This window comes from Dendrobates tinctorius, unplaced genomic scaffold, assembly GCF_039654945.1.
Source record: "Dendrobates tinctorius isolate UK_male_01 unplaced genomic scaffold, ASM3965494v1 ptg000128l, whole genome shotgun sequence".
NCBI classification, from domain to species: domain Eukaryota; kingdom Metazoa; phylum Chordata; class Amphibia; order Anura; family Dendrobatidae; genus Dendrobates; species Dendrobates tinctorius.
The window spans coordinates 20,405,157-20,422,585 of NW_027361796.1; the positions used below are offsets into that span (position 1 = coordinate 20,405,157).

Consider the following 17,429-nt stretch of genomic DNA (forward strand, 5'->3'; position numbering starts at 1 on the left):
AGAGATTACACCGGCAGCCATGTACCCTGTATGGGGAGAAGTGAGAGATTACTCCGGCAGCCATGTATCCTGTATGGGGAGAAGTGAGAGATTACACCGGCAGCCATGTATCCTGTATGGGGAGAAGTGAGACATTACACCGGCAGCCATGTATCCTGTATGGGGAGAAGTGAGACATTACACCGGCAGCCATGTATCCTGTATGGGGAGAAGTGAGACATTACACCGGCAGCGGAACCACTGGGACTATCTGCACTGTGCGGAGCAATAACCGCCATATGTGCACGTGACCTCAGCCCATACACGGCCCTGCTCACCGCTCTAGCACACAGCTGCTGTCATACCCTGTGTGACCGCTGCACGGCGCCCTCCGACCAGTCAGGAGAGCACACTGCGTGACGTCACCAGTCAGCTGAGAGCAGGGAGCTTTCCCGGAGACAGGGGGCGTGGTTACCGCCTATAAGTGCGCAGGCGCCCGACGAGAAGGCATTCATTCCTTGCAGGTCGTGCTTGTGGCGTGCAGGTGAGTGGTGGGTGTAATGTGGTCGCCTGTGGGAGTTTGGCAGCAGGGGGCGGTGTCTCCTCTTTGGTGGTGACTGTGCTTTGCTTTTTGCAGGTTTTCCCTTAGTAACATGGCTGAGACGGTGGAGCAGCAACAGGTAATAACTGCTTATGTTGTGTGTTAGTTACTGGGCATGGAGGGAGTATCGTCTGACTTATTGTGTTGTCTGAGCCCCTTCACTACTAGTTAATGGCTCCTGTCCTTAAATACAGGGTTATCCTGTGGGATCACTGCTATGTGTTGGTAAGAGACAATGTGAGCCCCCTCTGTATACATAACCTATGCCTGCCCCCCAATCTGTAGTCGGTGAAGACAGGTCTTGTCCCATCACTGAGATGGCAAGTAAGATTTTAGGTAGACCAGAGAGGGTAGGAGGCGGGCACTGTACTTTATCGCTAGTGCCTTCACAGAATAGGCTTGTACCCAGGCACTGACCCCCATGAAGACCCTAAACTCTTTCCTCTGAAAATATATTAAAGTAGCTTATTGGCTTGTGGGGTATAAAATTAAAGAATACTATTGTTTTAATCTTATGGACTACATGCCACTTTGTACAGCTGCATAGTGGTGATCTAAAGGTCGTAAGTTGCCCAATCACCTAACTGCCTATCATGAGAAACCAGCTAAGATTCAAACACTCGATGATATTTATTTATTTTTTTACCTCTCCATGTACCAGGTTAATTGTGGACAGGTGGCTTTTCTATTACAAAAGTGTTTATGGTCCTGTTCTGCTAGATATCATTACTAAATTTTTTATTTGTTTTTTTTTTTCTCCCCTTAGAATGTGGTGGTACGGCTAATGAACCTCCCACTGGTGAGCTCTACCTATGACATGGTGTCCTCTGCCTACGTGACCACTAAAGACAACCATCCCTACCTGAAGTCTGTATGTGGCGTTGCAGAGAAAAGTGTGAGGAGTATCACTTCTGTGGCCATCACCAGTGCCATGCCAATCCTGCAGAAACTCGAGCCTCAAAGTATGTTTAGCTTTTTGTGTTTTCACTTCCTAGGATTGTCAACTTTTTTCATGTATGTTTGTATGGGGCTAATAAAGTCTGCTATTTGGATTTATTAAACCTCTTACAACACTGGCTTTTTAAGCCTTTGTTTCCCCAAAATATTCAAAATGTGTTACCTGATGACCTGGCTAAGCTGGGTGGAGGGCGGGGGGGGGGCGGATTATACACTCCATTGGACCCAGTGGGCTGATTAGTTCTGTTACCTCACTCAGCAGCCAGCAATATGGTACACAATGCTAAGTGACAATCAATGGGGGGAGGGGGCTATCCCTAACTACTTCTAAAAAAGGCCTTGGATGGTATTTCAGCTTCTGACATGACACAAGGACTTAGTTTTAGGAATGCTGTACACTCGCTACTAGCATAGGAAGTAGGCCAAATGTCAACAGCCCTAGTATTAATCACAAGATCTCTGCTGTCTTCTAAATAGCGATGACTACTGCCTTAGGCCTGTTTCACACTTCCGTTTGTGTCTGCCAAACGCATCCGTTTCCGTTTTTTTGACGGAAACTGATGCAAACGGATCCGTTTTTTAAAAACGGATCTGTTTTTTTGACGGATCTGCGGTAACCGTAATGGAAGTCTATGGGACAAAAAAAACGGATCCTGCAAAAAATGGCGGATCCGTTTTTTTACGGAAAACAACGGATTTTGACGGATTTGAAAAAACGGAAGTGTGAAACAGGCTTTAGATGTTCCTTTGTTCCCCTCACAGTTGCTCTGGCAAACAATATGGCCTGTGTTGGACTGGACAAGCTTGAGGAGAAGTTGCCTATTCTGTATCAGCCTCCTGAAAAGGTAAGCTGCTAAAATGATGCTGAACCTTACATTTCACTTCAGCTTAGATTACACTAGTGCCATCTTGTATATATCTTAGGTTGTGGCTAATGCCTCAGAAGCTGTTGTTGGTGCCAGAGATGCTGTAATCCATAGTATCACAGGCGTAGTGGATAAAACGAAGGGCGCTGTGCAAGATGGTGTGGAGATGACTAGGGCAGTTGTGAATGGCAGCATTAACACTGTTCTGGGAAGCCATGTAGTGAAGATGATGAGCAACCGTGTGGATTCTGCACTAACGAGGTCTGAATCTCTTCTGGAACACTACCTGCCACCAACAGATAAGGAGTTGGGTAAGCCAAAACCTAGCATACTAATGGAAAGCCAATCTGTCCACTGACTGGGGTGGATGGAGTAAATGGTAACTTGCCAGGGCAGCCTAAATACTAGCTTGCTCTAAGAACCTGCATTATGGCTAAGTTAAAGGTAAACCAACAAGTAGTAACAATCTTGCTACACTTCATGAGGCTTGTAGTTCAGCGGCCACTTCCTATGTTGGAAGAGAACACACGGCGTCCTTCCTGATCAAGAGATCTGCGTGTGCCCCCCCCCCATACGATCTAATTGGTGCAAGAAAGGAAGCTTACCATGAAGTGAACAGAGGCTGAAGGACCTTCTACATATTACATTCAAGAACCTCTCTGGTCAAAAGATTGACCTGAGATCCTTGAGCTAGTTGTGTGGAAGGTTCTGCAGCTCATGCATCCTGCATCTGAGAACTGCCAGCTGTGTATATAATGGAAGAGAATTGAGTATATGATTAAAAATTTAGCAAAAAGGGCTATATTTTAAGGTTTTCATGCCTGGTTAATTCTATTAAGGCATCACACAGAATGTATATTAGAACACTGTTGAAAACTCACTTTATTTGCTATGCTACTGTGAAGTCCCAGTATGCATGTCACAGGTTTATTGTATAATACATACTGCAGGGACAGTAATGAGAAGTATTACCTTCTACCATAGTACACTAAAATTGAAAAGTAGAGGGGTCTTTATCACCACTAGGGAAGCCTTAATTGGGGACAATTTTCTGGTGTCAACCTGGGGTGTGAGTATTTGGGCATTAATAACTCCTTCCTTATAGCTAAGGAAGCCACTGAAACGCAAGGCTTTGAAGTCACCAAAGATGGGCCTGGTTACTTTGTGCGCCTGGGATCCCTCTCCACGAAGGCCCGCAAGCGTTCATATCAACAGGCTTTAACCAGGATCAAGGATGCAAAATGCAGGAGTCAGGAGGCCATTGCTCAGCTCCAGAACACTGTTGACCTGGTTAGTGAATGTACTTGTCGTCTTAAACATCTGGTACTTTCATGGAATGTCATTGTATCTAATCTTGCAATGTTGACTAAACAAATGACTAGCCATAAATACTCCATTTTCTAGCTTAGACAAACTTCTGACCATATGGATGAATCTAATTGACTCAGCCACCAGAAGACTCCCTTTCTGCAGGTTGTGTAGTATTGTAGGTCAGCTTCTTAACTGGTTGTTTGTAGCCCCTCACTTGTACAAGAGTTACCAGTTCCTAGAAATTCCTTAAAGCAAAATGTTATGTATGTAACTGCTATGTTGCTTTACAAGTTCTATAATGTGAATTGTCTCCATGTTTATACCACAAAATGATGAATATAATGTCACCTGCTTCCAGTAAAATGTGTACAAAACTCTTTTGCATGAAGCCTGTCATGAGATTTCCTGTAATGTTGACTATGACAACTTGAACAGCTACAGAACATGAAACAATGCACGAATTTTTCTTGTATAGATTGATTATGCAAAAAAGAACATGAATGGTGCTAATCAGAAGATCCATGATGCACAGGAGAAGATATACAACAAGTGGGTGGAGTGGACAAGAGGCACAGGAGCAGATGCTGGTGGGGACACTGAGGATGCAGAGGTAATGACATTGCTTCAGAAGGCTTATGCTAGGCATCATTTGTATATTAAAATGTAACATGTCAACTTCTAATTACAGCAAATTGAATCCCGCACCCTGACTATTGCCCGAAATCTCACTCAGCACCTGCAGACTACATGCTTGTCTCTGGTCTCCAGTGTTCACGGTCTTCCACAGAACATTCAGAACAAGGTTCATAGTGTTAGTGCCATGGCTACAGATGTCTACCAAAACTTCCACTCTGCCTCTTCCTTCAGAGAAATGTCTGACAGCCTTTTAACCACCACAAAGGACAAGTTCACAAAAATAAAGGATGGTATGGATGATGTGCTGGACTACTTCATAAACAACACTCCACTTAATTGGCTGGTAGGTCCTTTCTATCCAAAACTAGCTAGTAGCCAACATGGTGAGCAAGAACTTGATGGAGGAGATTCTATCAAAGAGGAGTAAGTTATTCTGAGAAGCACTTGATCGCCTAAATGGTCGTGCACCACTACATAATTTGCCTCTTGCCAACTCCTTATCTTCCACCTTAATCTGAACGTCAGTAACTAGCAACTGACCATGTGACAGGAGTGGTCTCTAGCACTGGACTTTGTCTTACTCTTGGACTGTTTTCCTTATCCTCACAAATCTGATATCACTAATGTATTGACTCCACTATGTACACTGTCAACTGTTCTGTGCACTTTTGTATTAATAAAATGCTGCATTGACTTTTCTGTGTCAAATGTGTACATTCAACCAAACATAATATTTGACTAGCACACCTTGTGGTATGTATGACTTCCTGAAACATTGCTCCTATAGTAAGACAAATCCTCAATCTGTAGACACTACCTGGAGCCTACAAAGATGCTAACGGCTTGTTACAGACTAAATACCATGGTAGGAGAAGTGAGAATTCTCCCACCCCCTCCCTAGATGAGTTCAGATATCGCCAGGATTTCTAGCTGTGATACAATAGCTGCTGCTGAGCATGTTCTGGTAGTGCCATCTTACTGAATTCCTCCACCAAGATGGCGCTGCCTGCGCAGTAGCAGCTCAGATAGCCGAACTTCTTTCCTCACAGTAGCTGCTATCAGTACTCTGCAGGGCCCCTTCCCCAGTTGAATATAAAATGATTAGCACACAACATGCAATTTTGCTGCAGGTCAGGTGCCACAACTGGTACCTGCATGTAGAAGGGTTTTAAAGTATATACAGATATTCATTATGCAACCTAGGGGGCAGGTCAGTGATGTTAGCGGTTTGCATTCTGAATATCTAATGAGAACACCACATACACCAACCCTGCCTTAGGCACAAGCATATCATTAATACAAAACTGAAAATAAAGATGAAATCCATGTTATGGTTGATCAACCAAGGTATCATTTTAATAGGTGTAACAGCCCCAGGCTGACATTGTTGGTTACTGTGCACAGTCCTGCTGGCAGGTTCCCTTTAAATACTGATGAATTGCCCAAATGTGCCAGTGCTCATGTAAAATGCATTGATATTCTAAATTGTCAGTGCTGCTTAAGCAAACTCTTGCAGAAAGAGGGCTGCCTGAGTCCCCGTAGAGGTGTTTTATTACAGGCTCTACTTTCCTGATTGCTGTACATTGAGTTCTTCCCTAGTCAGTGATCATGTGATCGCTGGGTATAAGGAAAGAAGCTGCTGGGTCTTAAGACTCAGTGTCTGCTGATGCATACCAGAGTTACACTTCCCTGGCAAGGGGAATATCTTATGATTTTTCAAGCACTGCCCTTAAGTTGATGGGAGGGAAAACACTCATGTCTTAAACACCCCTCCACACACCATTGGTCAGTTAATTAAAGGGACTCTTACAAACAGAACTACTACTCAATCCAAGTACAGGTGCTTGGTTAAATAGTTGCATACCCAAGCCCACCTGCTGGGTTTTCCAATTTCTCTCTGCACCCATCTTTGGCTCCACAAAGCCAGAGCTGTCAACCAAAGGGGAGGTTGGGTACAGGTGCCAAGGTGGTGTTAAAGGGGTAGTCCATCTCCCAAAACCATCCGGATATGTACAACTACAGAATTTTTTTTTGCTAGTCACGGTCTTTCCTCATTTGCAGGGCGTTGGCTTTCCATGGTTACGGCCACTGATACAGAGGTGCTAGTGGTTGTAACCATAGATACTAAAGTCCTGCACATGAGGGAAGGGACCTGGTGAATCAGAAGAGCTATACCACACTTTATAATTGGAGGTATTTGCTAATTTTACACCCACTTCATATTTGGATAGGATCTTTGAGATGGGAATACCCCTCTATACTGCGAAGGCTTTTTTATTTTAATATAACCTTCATAGGCAGGTAGGTGCTACCTGCCTGTTGTGCCCAGTGCTGGTCTTCCTGGCACAGAGCGGTCACAATCACTCCTACTGATGGATGCAGCTTTTCTGGCCTGCTTTGTTGGCAAGGCATGATTACCAATGTCATTTTGTGATGCTCAGCTCCCAGAGTTAAGCAGGGGGATTCACTGTCAATCGGCATGATGTCAGAAGTCCACCCTGTCATTGAAACAGCGCTGTCGACATGACATCAACAAAAGCAGCTGAATCACGAGCAGGAGATCTGTGTTGATGAACATTGGGTACAACAGGTACTTATGTAGGAGCTACTGGCTTCTTCATGCATGGGCACCTTTTTTCATATATAAATCCTTTTTACATTGGCCACTTTTGTGCACTGGTTCTTTGAAAAGTCATTCTGCTCTGAAGTCACTTTAAAGCTATGTGCCCACGTAGCGTTTTAAACCGGACATTCAAAACCAGACTCCTTCCCAGAAAACGCACGATTTTACTGCAATTATGTTTGCGTTTTTTGCCACGATTTTCACGTGCAAAATTCAAGCACTTTCCAAGCGATTTGAAGCATAATTTGGAAAGTGACAGGTTGGTCATACTCGTCAAACATAGTGTTTGACAAGTGTGAGCAGCTTTTTACTATTGAGGCCGCCTATGCGGCATCAATAGTAAAAGATAGAATGATAAAAAAATAAAAAATCGGGGTTTATTTACCTTCCGATGTCCCGCGCAGTCTCAGCGATGCCTTGCGAGACCTGTGATGACGTTGGTCTCGCGTTGCTATAGTGATCTCACGAGACCGCTAGAGTAACGCTAGACTACGTCATCACAGGTCCTTGCCGTAAGGCATTACTGGGAACGCTGAGGCCCGGGAAGGCTGCGCGTCACGCTGGAAGGCAAATATACCTTTTTTTTTTTTTTTCTTCTTCCCAGGGGGTATGGTACCCAGGGCCTGGAGGACAAGCAAAAAAACACTTAAAAATCGCATCGTGGGCACACAGCCTTAATTGCTTTTATGACCATGATGGAAATGTTGATTCTGTAATGGGAGCATAAGGTTAACCCCTTTTTTAAGGGCTAAGGATGAATCTAAAGGGCATGCTGTGAGTTTGTGGCTATATATACACTTAATACATTAATTGTGTATTAGTGCACCCCCTTTATGTACCCTTTCACAGATCTTCCTTTACTATACACAGGTATATGAATAGTAATTGTAGGTGTGGGATCATCATTACTTCTGCTGGATGTGTCCGTCAAAAGTAAAATCACTTTTTTTTTTTTTTTTTTTTTTGCAGGTACCGGACTTCAGTATCAATGACTTTGCTTCAGAGTCTGATGATAACCCTGATGTGGTTGAAGAGGAAATGCAAGATTTCTCCCAAGCTAATGGCTGTGTAATAAACCAAGAATAAGTTAAAATACATTTCCCTTTGTAAACTGCTTCGCCCTATTGCTGACACTGGAAGCTGTCATTAAGGTAGTGCTGAAATTGCCTTAAACTATAATCAAAATGCTTTATAGGAAATTTGGTGTAGGTCAGAACTTAATGTGATTTTACAGCAATTTTTCTACCTCAGCCACGATGTTGCCTTAACAGTGAGTAACCACATTGGTAAAACAAAGCTGTAAGATACATTAAGGGGAATTTGTCAGCAGGATTTTGCTATGTGACCTGACGTGTTAGCTGTCCCTCTTAGTTTTGCATCATCTGCAAATTTGATTAATTTACACTGCGGCCAGGACAGAGCCTTGTGGTATCCCACTGGAAACAATTCCAATTGGATATGCAACCATTGGCGACTCTTTGAGTATGATCACTGAGCCAGTTAAGAATCCACCTTAACCGTAGCCTTGTCAATTCCATTTTTGTTCAATAAAGATAGTGTAACATACTTTATCAAATGCTTACAATTATTGTTTTAGGACCAGTAGCTTATTGCTGTGACTAGCTGGTCTTGTGAGCATTGGTACAGAACCTGGTGTGGGCTGGGGCAGCTTTTCAGCCCCGCTTCAGTACTAAATCTAAAAACTCTGAGGATGGCTGCACCCAGTAATCTAAGTGATACATCTTTGTATTCAGCTTCTCTTTGCCTACACTTGGCTGCTTTCAGATGAGGTAGCAAAATCTTGCTGACAGATTCCTTTTAAGGACCTCTAAAGGTACTGTCACACTTAGCGATGTACCAGCTATCCCGACCAGCGATATGACACGGTCAGGATCGCTGGTACATCTCTAAGTGGTCGCTAGTGAGCTGCCACACAGGCAGATCTCACTAGCGACATCGCTGGGGACGGGGATCGCTACTTACCTGTCAGATGCGGCGATCCTGCGTCCTCCCGCCCGGCTCCACGCGTCGCTTGTCGTCACAGCAGGAAGCTGACGACGAGAAACAGTCCTGAACGTTCTCGCGCGATCAGCGATAATCAGCAGGGGAGCCGGTCGTAGGTAAGTATCAGACATAGAGATATCGCTAGCAATATCGCTATAACGTCACTAGTTATAGCGATATTGCTAGCGATATCTCTTAGTGTGACAGGCCCTTAAGACTCTGACATGATGACAGATTTGTCTATGTTGGTCCTGTTTTGCTTATCTGCTTTACACTTGCAACTGGTTTTAAACATTGTATAATAAAGAAATTTAATTGCAGCAAACTTGAGAAATGTTGTGGGTTTTTTTTTTTAAACTACTTTTATTTTAACAATTTTAACAACAAGGGAAGGGTATGGACAGTTACGGTATATTTATGACATTAACCCCTTCATGACCCAGCCTATTTTGACCTTAATGACCTGGCCATTTTTTGCAATTCTGACCAATGTCCCTTTATGAGGTAATAACTCAGGAACGCTTCAACACATCCTAGCGATTCCGAGATTGTTTTTTCGTGACATATTGGGCTTCATGATAGTGGTAAATTTACGTCGATAATTTTTGCGTTTATTTGTGAAAAAAATGGAAATTTGGCGAAAATTTTGAAAATTTTGCAATTTTCAAATTTTGCATTTTTATTCTGTTAAACCAGAGAGTTATGTGACACAAAATAGTTAATAAATAACATTTCCCACATGTCTACTTTACATCAGCACAATTTTGGAAACAACATTTTTTTTTCGTTAGGAAGTTATAAGGGTTAAAAGTTGACCAGCAATTTCTCATTTTTCCAACAAAATTTACAAAACCATTTTTTTTAGGGACCACCTCACATTTGAAGTCACTTTGAGGGGTCTAAATGGCAGAAAATACCCAAAAGTGTCACCATTCTAAAAACTGCACCCCTCAAGCTACTCAAAACTACATTCAAGAAGATTATTAACCCTTCAGGTGCTTCACAGGAACTAAAGCAACATGGAATGAAAAAATGGACATTTTAATTTTTCCAACCAAAATTTTATTTTAGCATCAGTTTTTTCATTTTCACATGGGTAACAGGATAAAATGTATCCTAAAATTTGTTGGGCAATTTCTCCTGAGTACACTGATACCTCATATGTGGTCATAAACCACTGTTTGGGCGCATGGCAGGGCTCAGAAGGCAAGGAGCGCCATTTTACTTTTTGAATGTAAAATATGCTTGAATGTTTAGCGGTTGCCATGTCTTGTTTTAAGAGTACCTGTGTGCCTAAACATTGGAGCTCCCCCACAAGTGAGCCCATTTTGGAAACTAGACCCTCCAAGGAACTTATCTAGATGCATAGTATGCACTTTGAACCCCCAGGTGCTTCACAAATTGATCTGTAAAAAAAAAAAAGTACTTTTTTTTTTCACAAAAATTTTATTTGGCCTCAGTTTGTTCATTTTCACATGGGCAACAGGATAAAATGGAAACTAAAATTTGTTGGGCAATTTCTCCTAGGTACATCAATATCTCATATGTGGTCATAAACCACTGTTTGGGCGCACCGCAAGGCCCGGAAGGGAAGGAGCGCCATGTGACTTTTTGATTGGAAAATTAGCTCCAATCGTTAGCGGACACCATGTCGCATTTGGAGAGCCCCTGTGTGCCTAAACATTGGAGCTCCCCCACAAGTGACCCCATTTTGGAAACTAGACCCCCGAAGGAACTTATCTAGATGTGTGGTGAGCACTTTGAACCCCCAAGTGCTTCACAGAAGTTTATAACGCAGAGCAGTGAAAATAAAAAAATAATTTTTTTTCCTCAAAAATGATTTTTTAGCCCGCTATTTTTTATTTTCCCAAGGGTAACAGGATAAATTGGACCCCAAAAGTTGTTGTCCAGTTTGTCCTGAGTACACTGGTACCCCATATGTGGGGGAAAACCACTGTTTGAGCGCACGGCATGGCTCAGAAGGGAAGGAGCGTCATTTGACTTTTTGAATGGAAAATTAGCTCCAATCGTTAGCGGACACCATGTTGTGTTTGCAGAGCCCCTGTGTGCGTAAACTTTGGAGCTCCCCCACAAATGACCCCATTTTGGAAACTAGACCCCCTAAGGAACTTATCTAGATGCATAGTGAGCACTTTGAACCCCCAGGTGCTACACAGAAGTTTATAACGCAGAGCCGTTAAAATAAAAATATTTTTTTTTACCTCAAAAAATAAATTTTTAGCCTGCTATTTTTTATTTTCACAAAGGTAACAGGATAAATTGGACCCCAAAAGTTGTTGTCCAGCTTGTCCTGAGTACGCTGGTACCACATATGTGGGGGGGACCACTGTTTGGGCACACGTTGGGGCTCAGAAGGGAAGTAGTGACGTTTTGAAATGCCGACTTGATGGAATGGTCTGTGGGCGTCATGTTATGTTTGCAGAGCCCTGATGTACCTAAACAGTGGAAACCCCCCACAAATGACCCCATTTTGGAAACTAGATCACCCAAGAAACTAATATAGATGTGTGGTGAGCACTTTGAACCCCCAAGTGCTTCACAGAAGTTTATAACACAGAGCCGTGAAAATAAAAAAATATTTTTTTTTCCTCAAAAAATTATTTTTAGTCCACTATTTTTTATTTTCACAAGGGTAACAGGATAAATTGGACCCCAAAAGTTGTTGTCCAGTGTGTCCTGAGTACGCTGGTACCCCATAAGTGGGGGGGGGACCACTGTTTGGGCACACGTTGGGGCTCGGAAGGGAAGTAGTGACGCTTTGAAATGAAGACTTGATGGAATGGTCTGTGGGCATCATGCTACATTTGCAGAGCCCCTGATGTACTTAAACAGTGGAAACCCCCCACAAGTGACCCCATTTTGGAAACTATATCACCTAAGGAACTAATCTAGATGTAAGGTCAGCACGTTGAACCCCCAAGTGCTTCACAGAAGTTTATAATGCAGAGCTGTGAAAATAAAAAAATATTTTTTTTTCCTCAAAAAGTGATTTTTAGCCCACTATTTTTTATTTTCACAAGGGTAACAGGACAAATTGGACCCCAAAAGTTGTTGTCCAGTTTGTCCTGAGTACGCTGGTACCCCATATATGGGGGGGGACCACTGTTCGGGGACACGTTGGGGCTCGGAATGGAAGTAGTGACGTTTTGAAATGCCGACTTGATGGAATGGTCTGTGGGCGTCATGTTACGTTTGCAGAGCCCCTGATGTACCTAAACAGTGGAAACCCCCCACAAGTGACCCCATTTTGGAAACTAGACCCCCCAAGGAACTTATCTAGATGTGTGGTGAGCACGTTGAACCCCCAAGTGCTTAACAGAAGTTTATAACGCAGAACCGTGAAAATAAAAAATCTTTTTTTCCACAAAAATAATTATTTTAGCCCCCATTTTTTTATTTTCCCAAGGGTAACAGGAGAAATTAGACCCCCAAAGTTGTTGTGCTATTTTTCCTGAGTACCCTGATACCCCATAAGTGGGGGTACACCACTGTTTGGGCACACGTCGGGGCTCGAAATGGAGGGAGCACCGTTTGACTTTTTGAACGCAAAATTGGCTGGAATAAATGGTGGCTCCATGTCGCGTTTGGAGAGCCCCTGATGTGCCTAAACAGTGGAAACCCCTCAATTCTATCTCCAACCCTAACCCCAACACACCCCTAACCCTAATCCCAACCCTAATCATAACCCTAACCACAACCCTAATCCCAACACACCACTAACGAAATCCCAACTCTAACCCTAACCACAAGCCTAACCGTAATCCCAACCCTAATCCCAATTCCAACCCTAACCCTAAGTTCAACCCTAACCCTAAATTCAACCCTAACCCTAAGTTCAACCCTAACCCTTAGTCCAACCCTAACCCCTAGTCCAACCCTAACCCCTAGTCCAACCCTAACCGCTAGTCCAACCCTAACCCCTAGTCCAACCCTAACCCCTAGTCCAACCCTAACCCCTAGTCCAACCCTAACCCTTAGTCCAACCCTAGCCCTAACCCTAGCCCTGGACCTAACCCTAATGGAAAAAAAAAAATATATCTTTTATTATTTGTCCCTACCTATGGGGGTGATAAGGGGGGCGGTGATTTACTTTTTATTTATTTTGATCACTATGAAAGTTTATCATAGTGATCAAAATAAATGAATGAATCTGCAGCAGTGCCGTCAGTCGGTGTGGGGGGGTCGGGTCTCGGTGTCCAGCCATGGCCGATGCTATTTCAGCATCGGCCATGGCTGGATTGTAATATTTCACCAATTTTCATTGGTGAAATATTACAATCGCTCTGATTGGCAGTTTCACTTTTAACAGCCAATCAGAGCGATCGTAGGCACGTGGGGGGCTAAGCCACACCCCCAGGTGTTAACTCTGAAGGTCCTTTGTGTGCGGGTCGGGTGACCTTTCAGTGACCCCGGTCACCCGACCCGCAGGGGGGCTATTTATAGCATGACGCCTACGTAGGCGTCATAGGTCGTTTGGGCACTGCTTTTCATGACGCCTACGTAGGCGTCATAGGTCGTGAAGGGGTTAAGCCAAAATCCCACCTTTTCCCTCCCCCCCCCATTTCCTACGATCGTCATCATTTTTAAGTTGTTTTTTTAATTATATAGAAGTGACATTTGACAAATACAAGACAGCAGCGACTTGAGCAAGGTCAGATCACTACTGTTCAACCATTTGAATGCTGCTGTCAATCTATGACAACACCACTTACATTCTGGTCTATGTTGGAGTATTTGCAGAATATGCTGCAAGTAATCATCTGGGCTAAGCAGTTATTAATGTTAAAGTCAAGTAATCACAGTTAATTCATAGATAATATCGTGACTCCGCTAAAAAATAGATAAATACAAGTTGAGGGTATGACAAAAGTACTTACTATTGATTACATAACGTTAAAGGGAACATGACATCTGATTAATGCTGCCCAAACCAAGTTTTATTCTGAAATGCAAAGTTTCAGAGGGAACCCAACAGGTCTCCCATTCCCTCCAATATATAAGAGGCGCACTGCGCATGTATGGACATGAGCAAGATGTTGTCGTCACTTCTGGATATGCGCAGTGTCCCAGCTTCAGAGTCACAATGACGTGAGCGAAAGCCACGCACATGCATGAGATTCGCATACTGATGCCAACTCTTGCAAATTATGTTATATGCCCACATGGGCCTAATAACGTATTGTGAGGGCTGACTAGTCTGGGGAAAACAATGACCCATCAACTAGTCAAAGGACTAATTGGCATGTGATAAGTGAAGTTTATAAAGACTTTTTTTTTAAACGTATTTAAGTGTGAAACACTATTAGGCTATGTGATAATGTTGCAGATTTGCTTGTGGAAATTTCTCCTCGGATTCTGCCTCTCTTGGCAGAAAAGTTGAAATTCCGCCCGGTTTTGATGTGGATTTGATGCAGATTTTCATATTTTTTTATGCAGATTTGTATGCGTTTTGTAAGCTAAATATATATTAAAGAAAGGAAAAAAAAAAGAATTGTATTGTAATTTCCTTGTTCAATCTCTTTTTCATTCTCCAATGAAGACCATAATATCATTACATACCATGTTCAAATATAATGTTTACACATACAAAACAAATATAAGTGAATATTTTATGTATACATATACACACACACACACACACAGTGGAAATGGAAAGTGTTCAGACCCCTTTAAATTTTTCACTCTTTGTTTCATTGCAGCCATTTGGTAAATTAAAAAAAGTTCATTTTTTTTCACATTAATGTACACTCTGCACCCCATCTTGACTGAAAAAAATACAAATGTAGAAATTGTTGCTAATTTATTAAAAAGGAAAAACTGGAATATCACATGGTCATAAGTATTCAGACCCTTTGCTCAGACACTCATATTTAAGTCACATGCTGTCCATTTCCTTGGGATCCTCCTTGAGATGGTTCTTCTTCATTGGAGTCCAGCTGTGTTTAATCTGATAGGACTTGATTTGTAAAGGCACCCACCTGTCTATATAAGACCTCACAGCTCACAGTGCATGTCAGACCAAATGAGAATCATGAGGTCAAAGGAACTGGCCAAGGAGCTCAGAGACAGAATTGTGGCAAGGCACAGCTCTGGCCAAGGTTACAAAAGAATTTCTGCAGTACTCAAGGTTCCTAAGAGCACAGGGGCCTACATAATCCTTAAATGGAAGAGGTTTGGGACCACCAGAAGTCTTCCTAGACCTGGCCGTCCAGCCAAACTGAGCAATCGTGGGAGAAGAGCCTTCGTGAGAGAGGCAAAGAACTCCAAGATCACTGTGGCTGAGCTCCAGAGATGCAGTAGGGAGATGGGAGAAAGTTACATAAAGTCAACTATCACTTCACCCCTCCACCAGTCGGGCCATTTTGCAGAGTGGCCCGATGGAAGTCCCTCCTTGGTGCAAGAGATACTGTATGAAAGCCCGCATAGAGTTTGCTAAAAAACACATGAAGGACTCCCAGACTATGAGAAATAAGATTCTCTGGTCTGATGAGACGAAGATAGAACTTTTTGGTGATAATTCTAAGTGGTATGTGTGGAGAAAACCAGGCACTGCTCATCACCTGCCCAATACAATCCCAACAGTGAAACATGGTGGTGGCAGCAGCATGCTATGGGGGTGTTTTTAAGCTGCAGGGACAGGATGACTGATTGCAATTGAAGGAAACATGAATGCGGCCAAGTACAGAGATTTCCTGGATGAAAACCTCTTCCAGAGTGCTCTGGACCTCAGACTTGGCCGAAGGTTCACCTTCCAACAAGACAATGACCCAAAGCACACAGCTAAAATAACAAAGGAGTGGCTTCAGAACAACTCTGTGACCATTCTTGACTGGCCCAGTCAGATCCCTGACCTAAACCCAATTGAGCATCTCTAGAGACCTGAAAATGGCTGTCCACCAACATTCACCATCCAACCTGACGGAACTGGAGAGGATCTGCAAGGAAGAATGGCAGAGGATCCCCAAATCCAGGTATGAAAAACCTGTTGCATCATTCCCAAGAAGACTCATGGTTGTACTAGCTAAAAAGGGTGCTTCTACTCAATACTGAGCAAAGGGTCTGAATACTTATGACCATGTAATATTTCAGTTTTTTTTAACAAATTTGCAAATTTTTTTTCAGTCAAGATGGGGTGCAAGGTGTACATAATGAGAAAAAAACTTTTTTAAATTTAACAAATGGCTGCAATGAAACAAAGAGTGAGAAATTTAAAGGGGTCTGAATACTTTCCGCACCCACTGTATATCTGTGGTGGGAGGTTTTTACTCACTGAGCTGCGGTAGAGGTAGGCACAGGAAGCGGTTTCATTAAAATGTCCAGGCAGGTTTATTAGAACTGCATAAACCGCTCAGGAATCCAAACAAAAGAACAGCCTTTTCCAGCACAAAGTGAAAAGTCCATACAATATTGCGGGTCCGCCCGTTCAGCATAGTGTCTGGTTCTTGAGGCCTTAGCACAAACCACCACACAGGAGATCCACACATCTCCAGACACTAAATGAGATACTCGGTTTCTATTTTATCTGCCTAGTCACATCACTGGGGTGGGGATATGTGAGCAGTCATTCCTACCCATCTCTTCTGACCGCTCAAAACCCGGCCCTGGAATAGCCTAATAACTCAGCACTATATGTGCTGGAGAATGCTTTCCGAGCTCACATCACCGAAGCTACCAACCGCGATGATACATATCTCCCCTCAAGGACCAGTCTGGCAGCCATCTTACACTGTGTATAAGGAGGGTCTATAAAAAGGGCCTGTCCATCATTCACCCTACGGGCTGATGTCAGTACTACCAATATGATCATATGTGTAAGGTACACCTGGGGTGGACCCGCTAGACCGTGGCAACGAACCTCCCGGGGGCGAGCTGACCAGGTGGACCACCCCCTATACAGGGAGCGTTTGGGGCAAGCCCGCAGGTAACTATTACCACGGCAGCTGGTACCCTGGAGAGTAACGACAGACAGACAACTAGAGCCGGGTTGGGGGTACAGGACTGACGGTACCGGCTTGGAGACACAGGACAGGCGGGCACGGCTGGGAGACACAGGACAGGCGGGCACGGCTGGGAGACACAGGACAGGCGGGCACGGCTGGGAGACACAGGACAGGCGGGCACGGCTGGGAGACACAGGACAGGCGGGCACGGCTTGGAGACACAGGACCTAGGAGAGAGGAAAAATGGAGAGGTGAACGAGCCACGGATGGACAGGACGCGATAGCGTGCATAGAGGGCGGCCAGAATCACTAGGGAAAAGCAGTGATACTCAGGCACCGCAGGCAGGAAGAGGCGGCCAGATATAGGGGCTAGTAGGAGGACTTCCGGGTCGTGTCCTAAGGTGGAGGAGGAGCAGGCGCGCGTCCTCGGGAGGAGGAGGAGGAGTGCGCGTGCCCAGGCACAGTATGTGCGCGCGCCCGCCGAGCAGGAG

The 17,429-nt window shown here is 43.8% G+C and overlaps 1 protein-coding gene across 1 annotated transcript; it reads left to right on the plus strand.

The window, feature by feature from the left end:
* Window positions 1–416: 416 nt before the first annotated feature.
* Window positions 417–5,043, plus strand: LOC141047582 (perilipin-2-like). The gene is made up of 8 exons (XM_073542728.1): window positions 417–523; window positions 617–659; window positions 1,347–1,542; window positions 2,300–2,382; window positions 2,462–2,714; window positions 3,509–3,693; window positions 4,190–4,324; window positions 4,403–5,043. Exons 2-8 carry the CDS (start codon window positions 633–635, stop codon window positions 4,775–4,777), a joined length of 1,254 nt encoding a protein of 417 aa, XP_073398829.1. The 5' UTR covers window positions 417–523; window positions 617–632; the 3' UTR covers window positions 4,778–5,043.
* The last annotated feature ends 12,386 nt before the right edge of the window (window positions 5,044–17,429 follow it).

Excerpts from the sequence above, each read along its gene's own strand:
- LOC141047582 (XM_073542728.1), top strand. The coding sequence starts at position 633 with ATGGCTGAGACGGTGGAGCAGCAACAG. Across the intron at positions 660-1,346 it reads AGACGGTGGAGCAGCAACAG|AATGTGGTGGTACGGCTAAT; the intron begins GTAATAACTGCT and ends TTCTCCCCTTAG. Across the intron at positions 2,715-3,508 it reads ACCAACAGATAAGGAGTTGG|CTAAGGAAGCCACTGAAACG; the intron begins GTAAGCCAAAAC and ends CCTTCCTTATAG.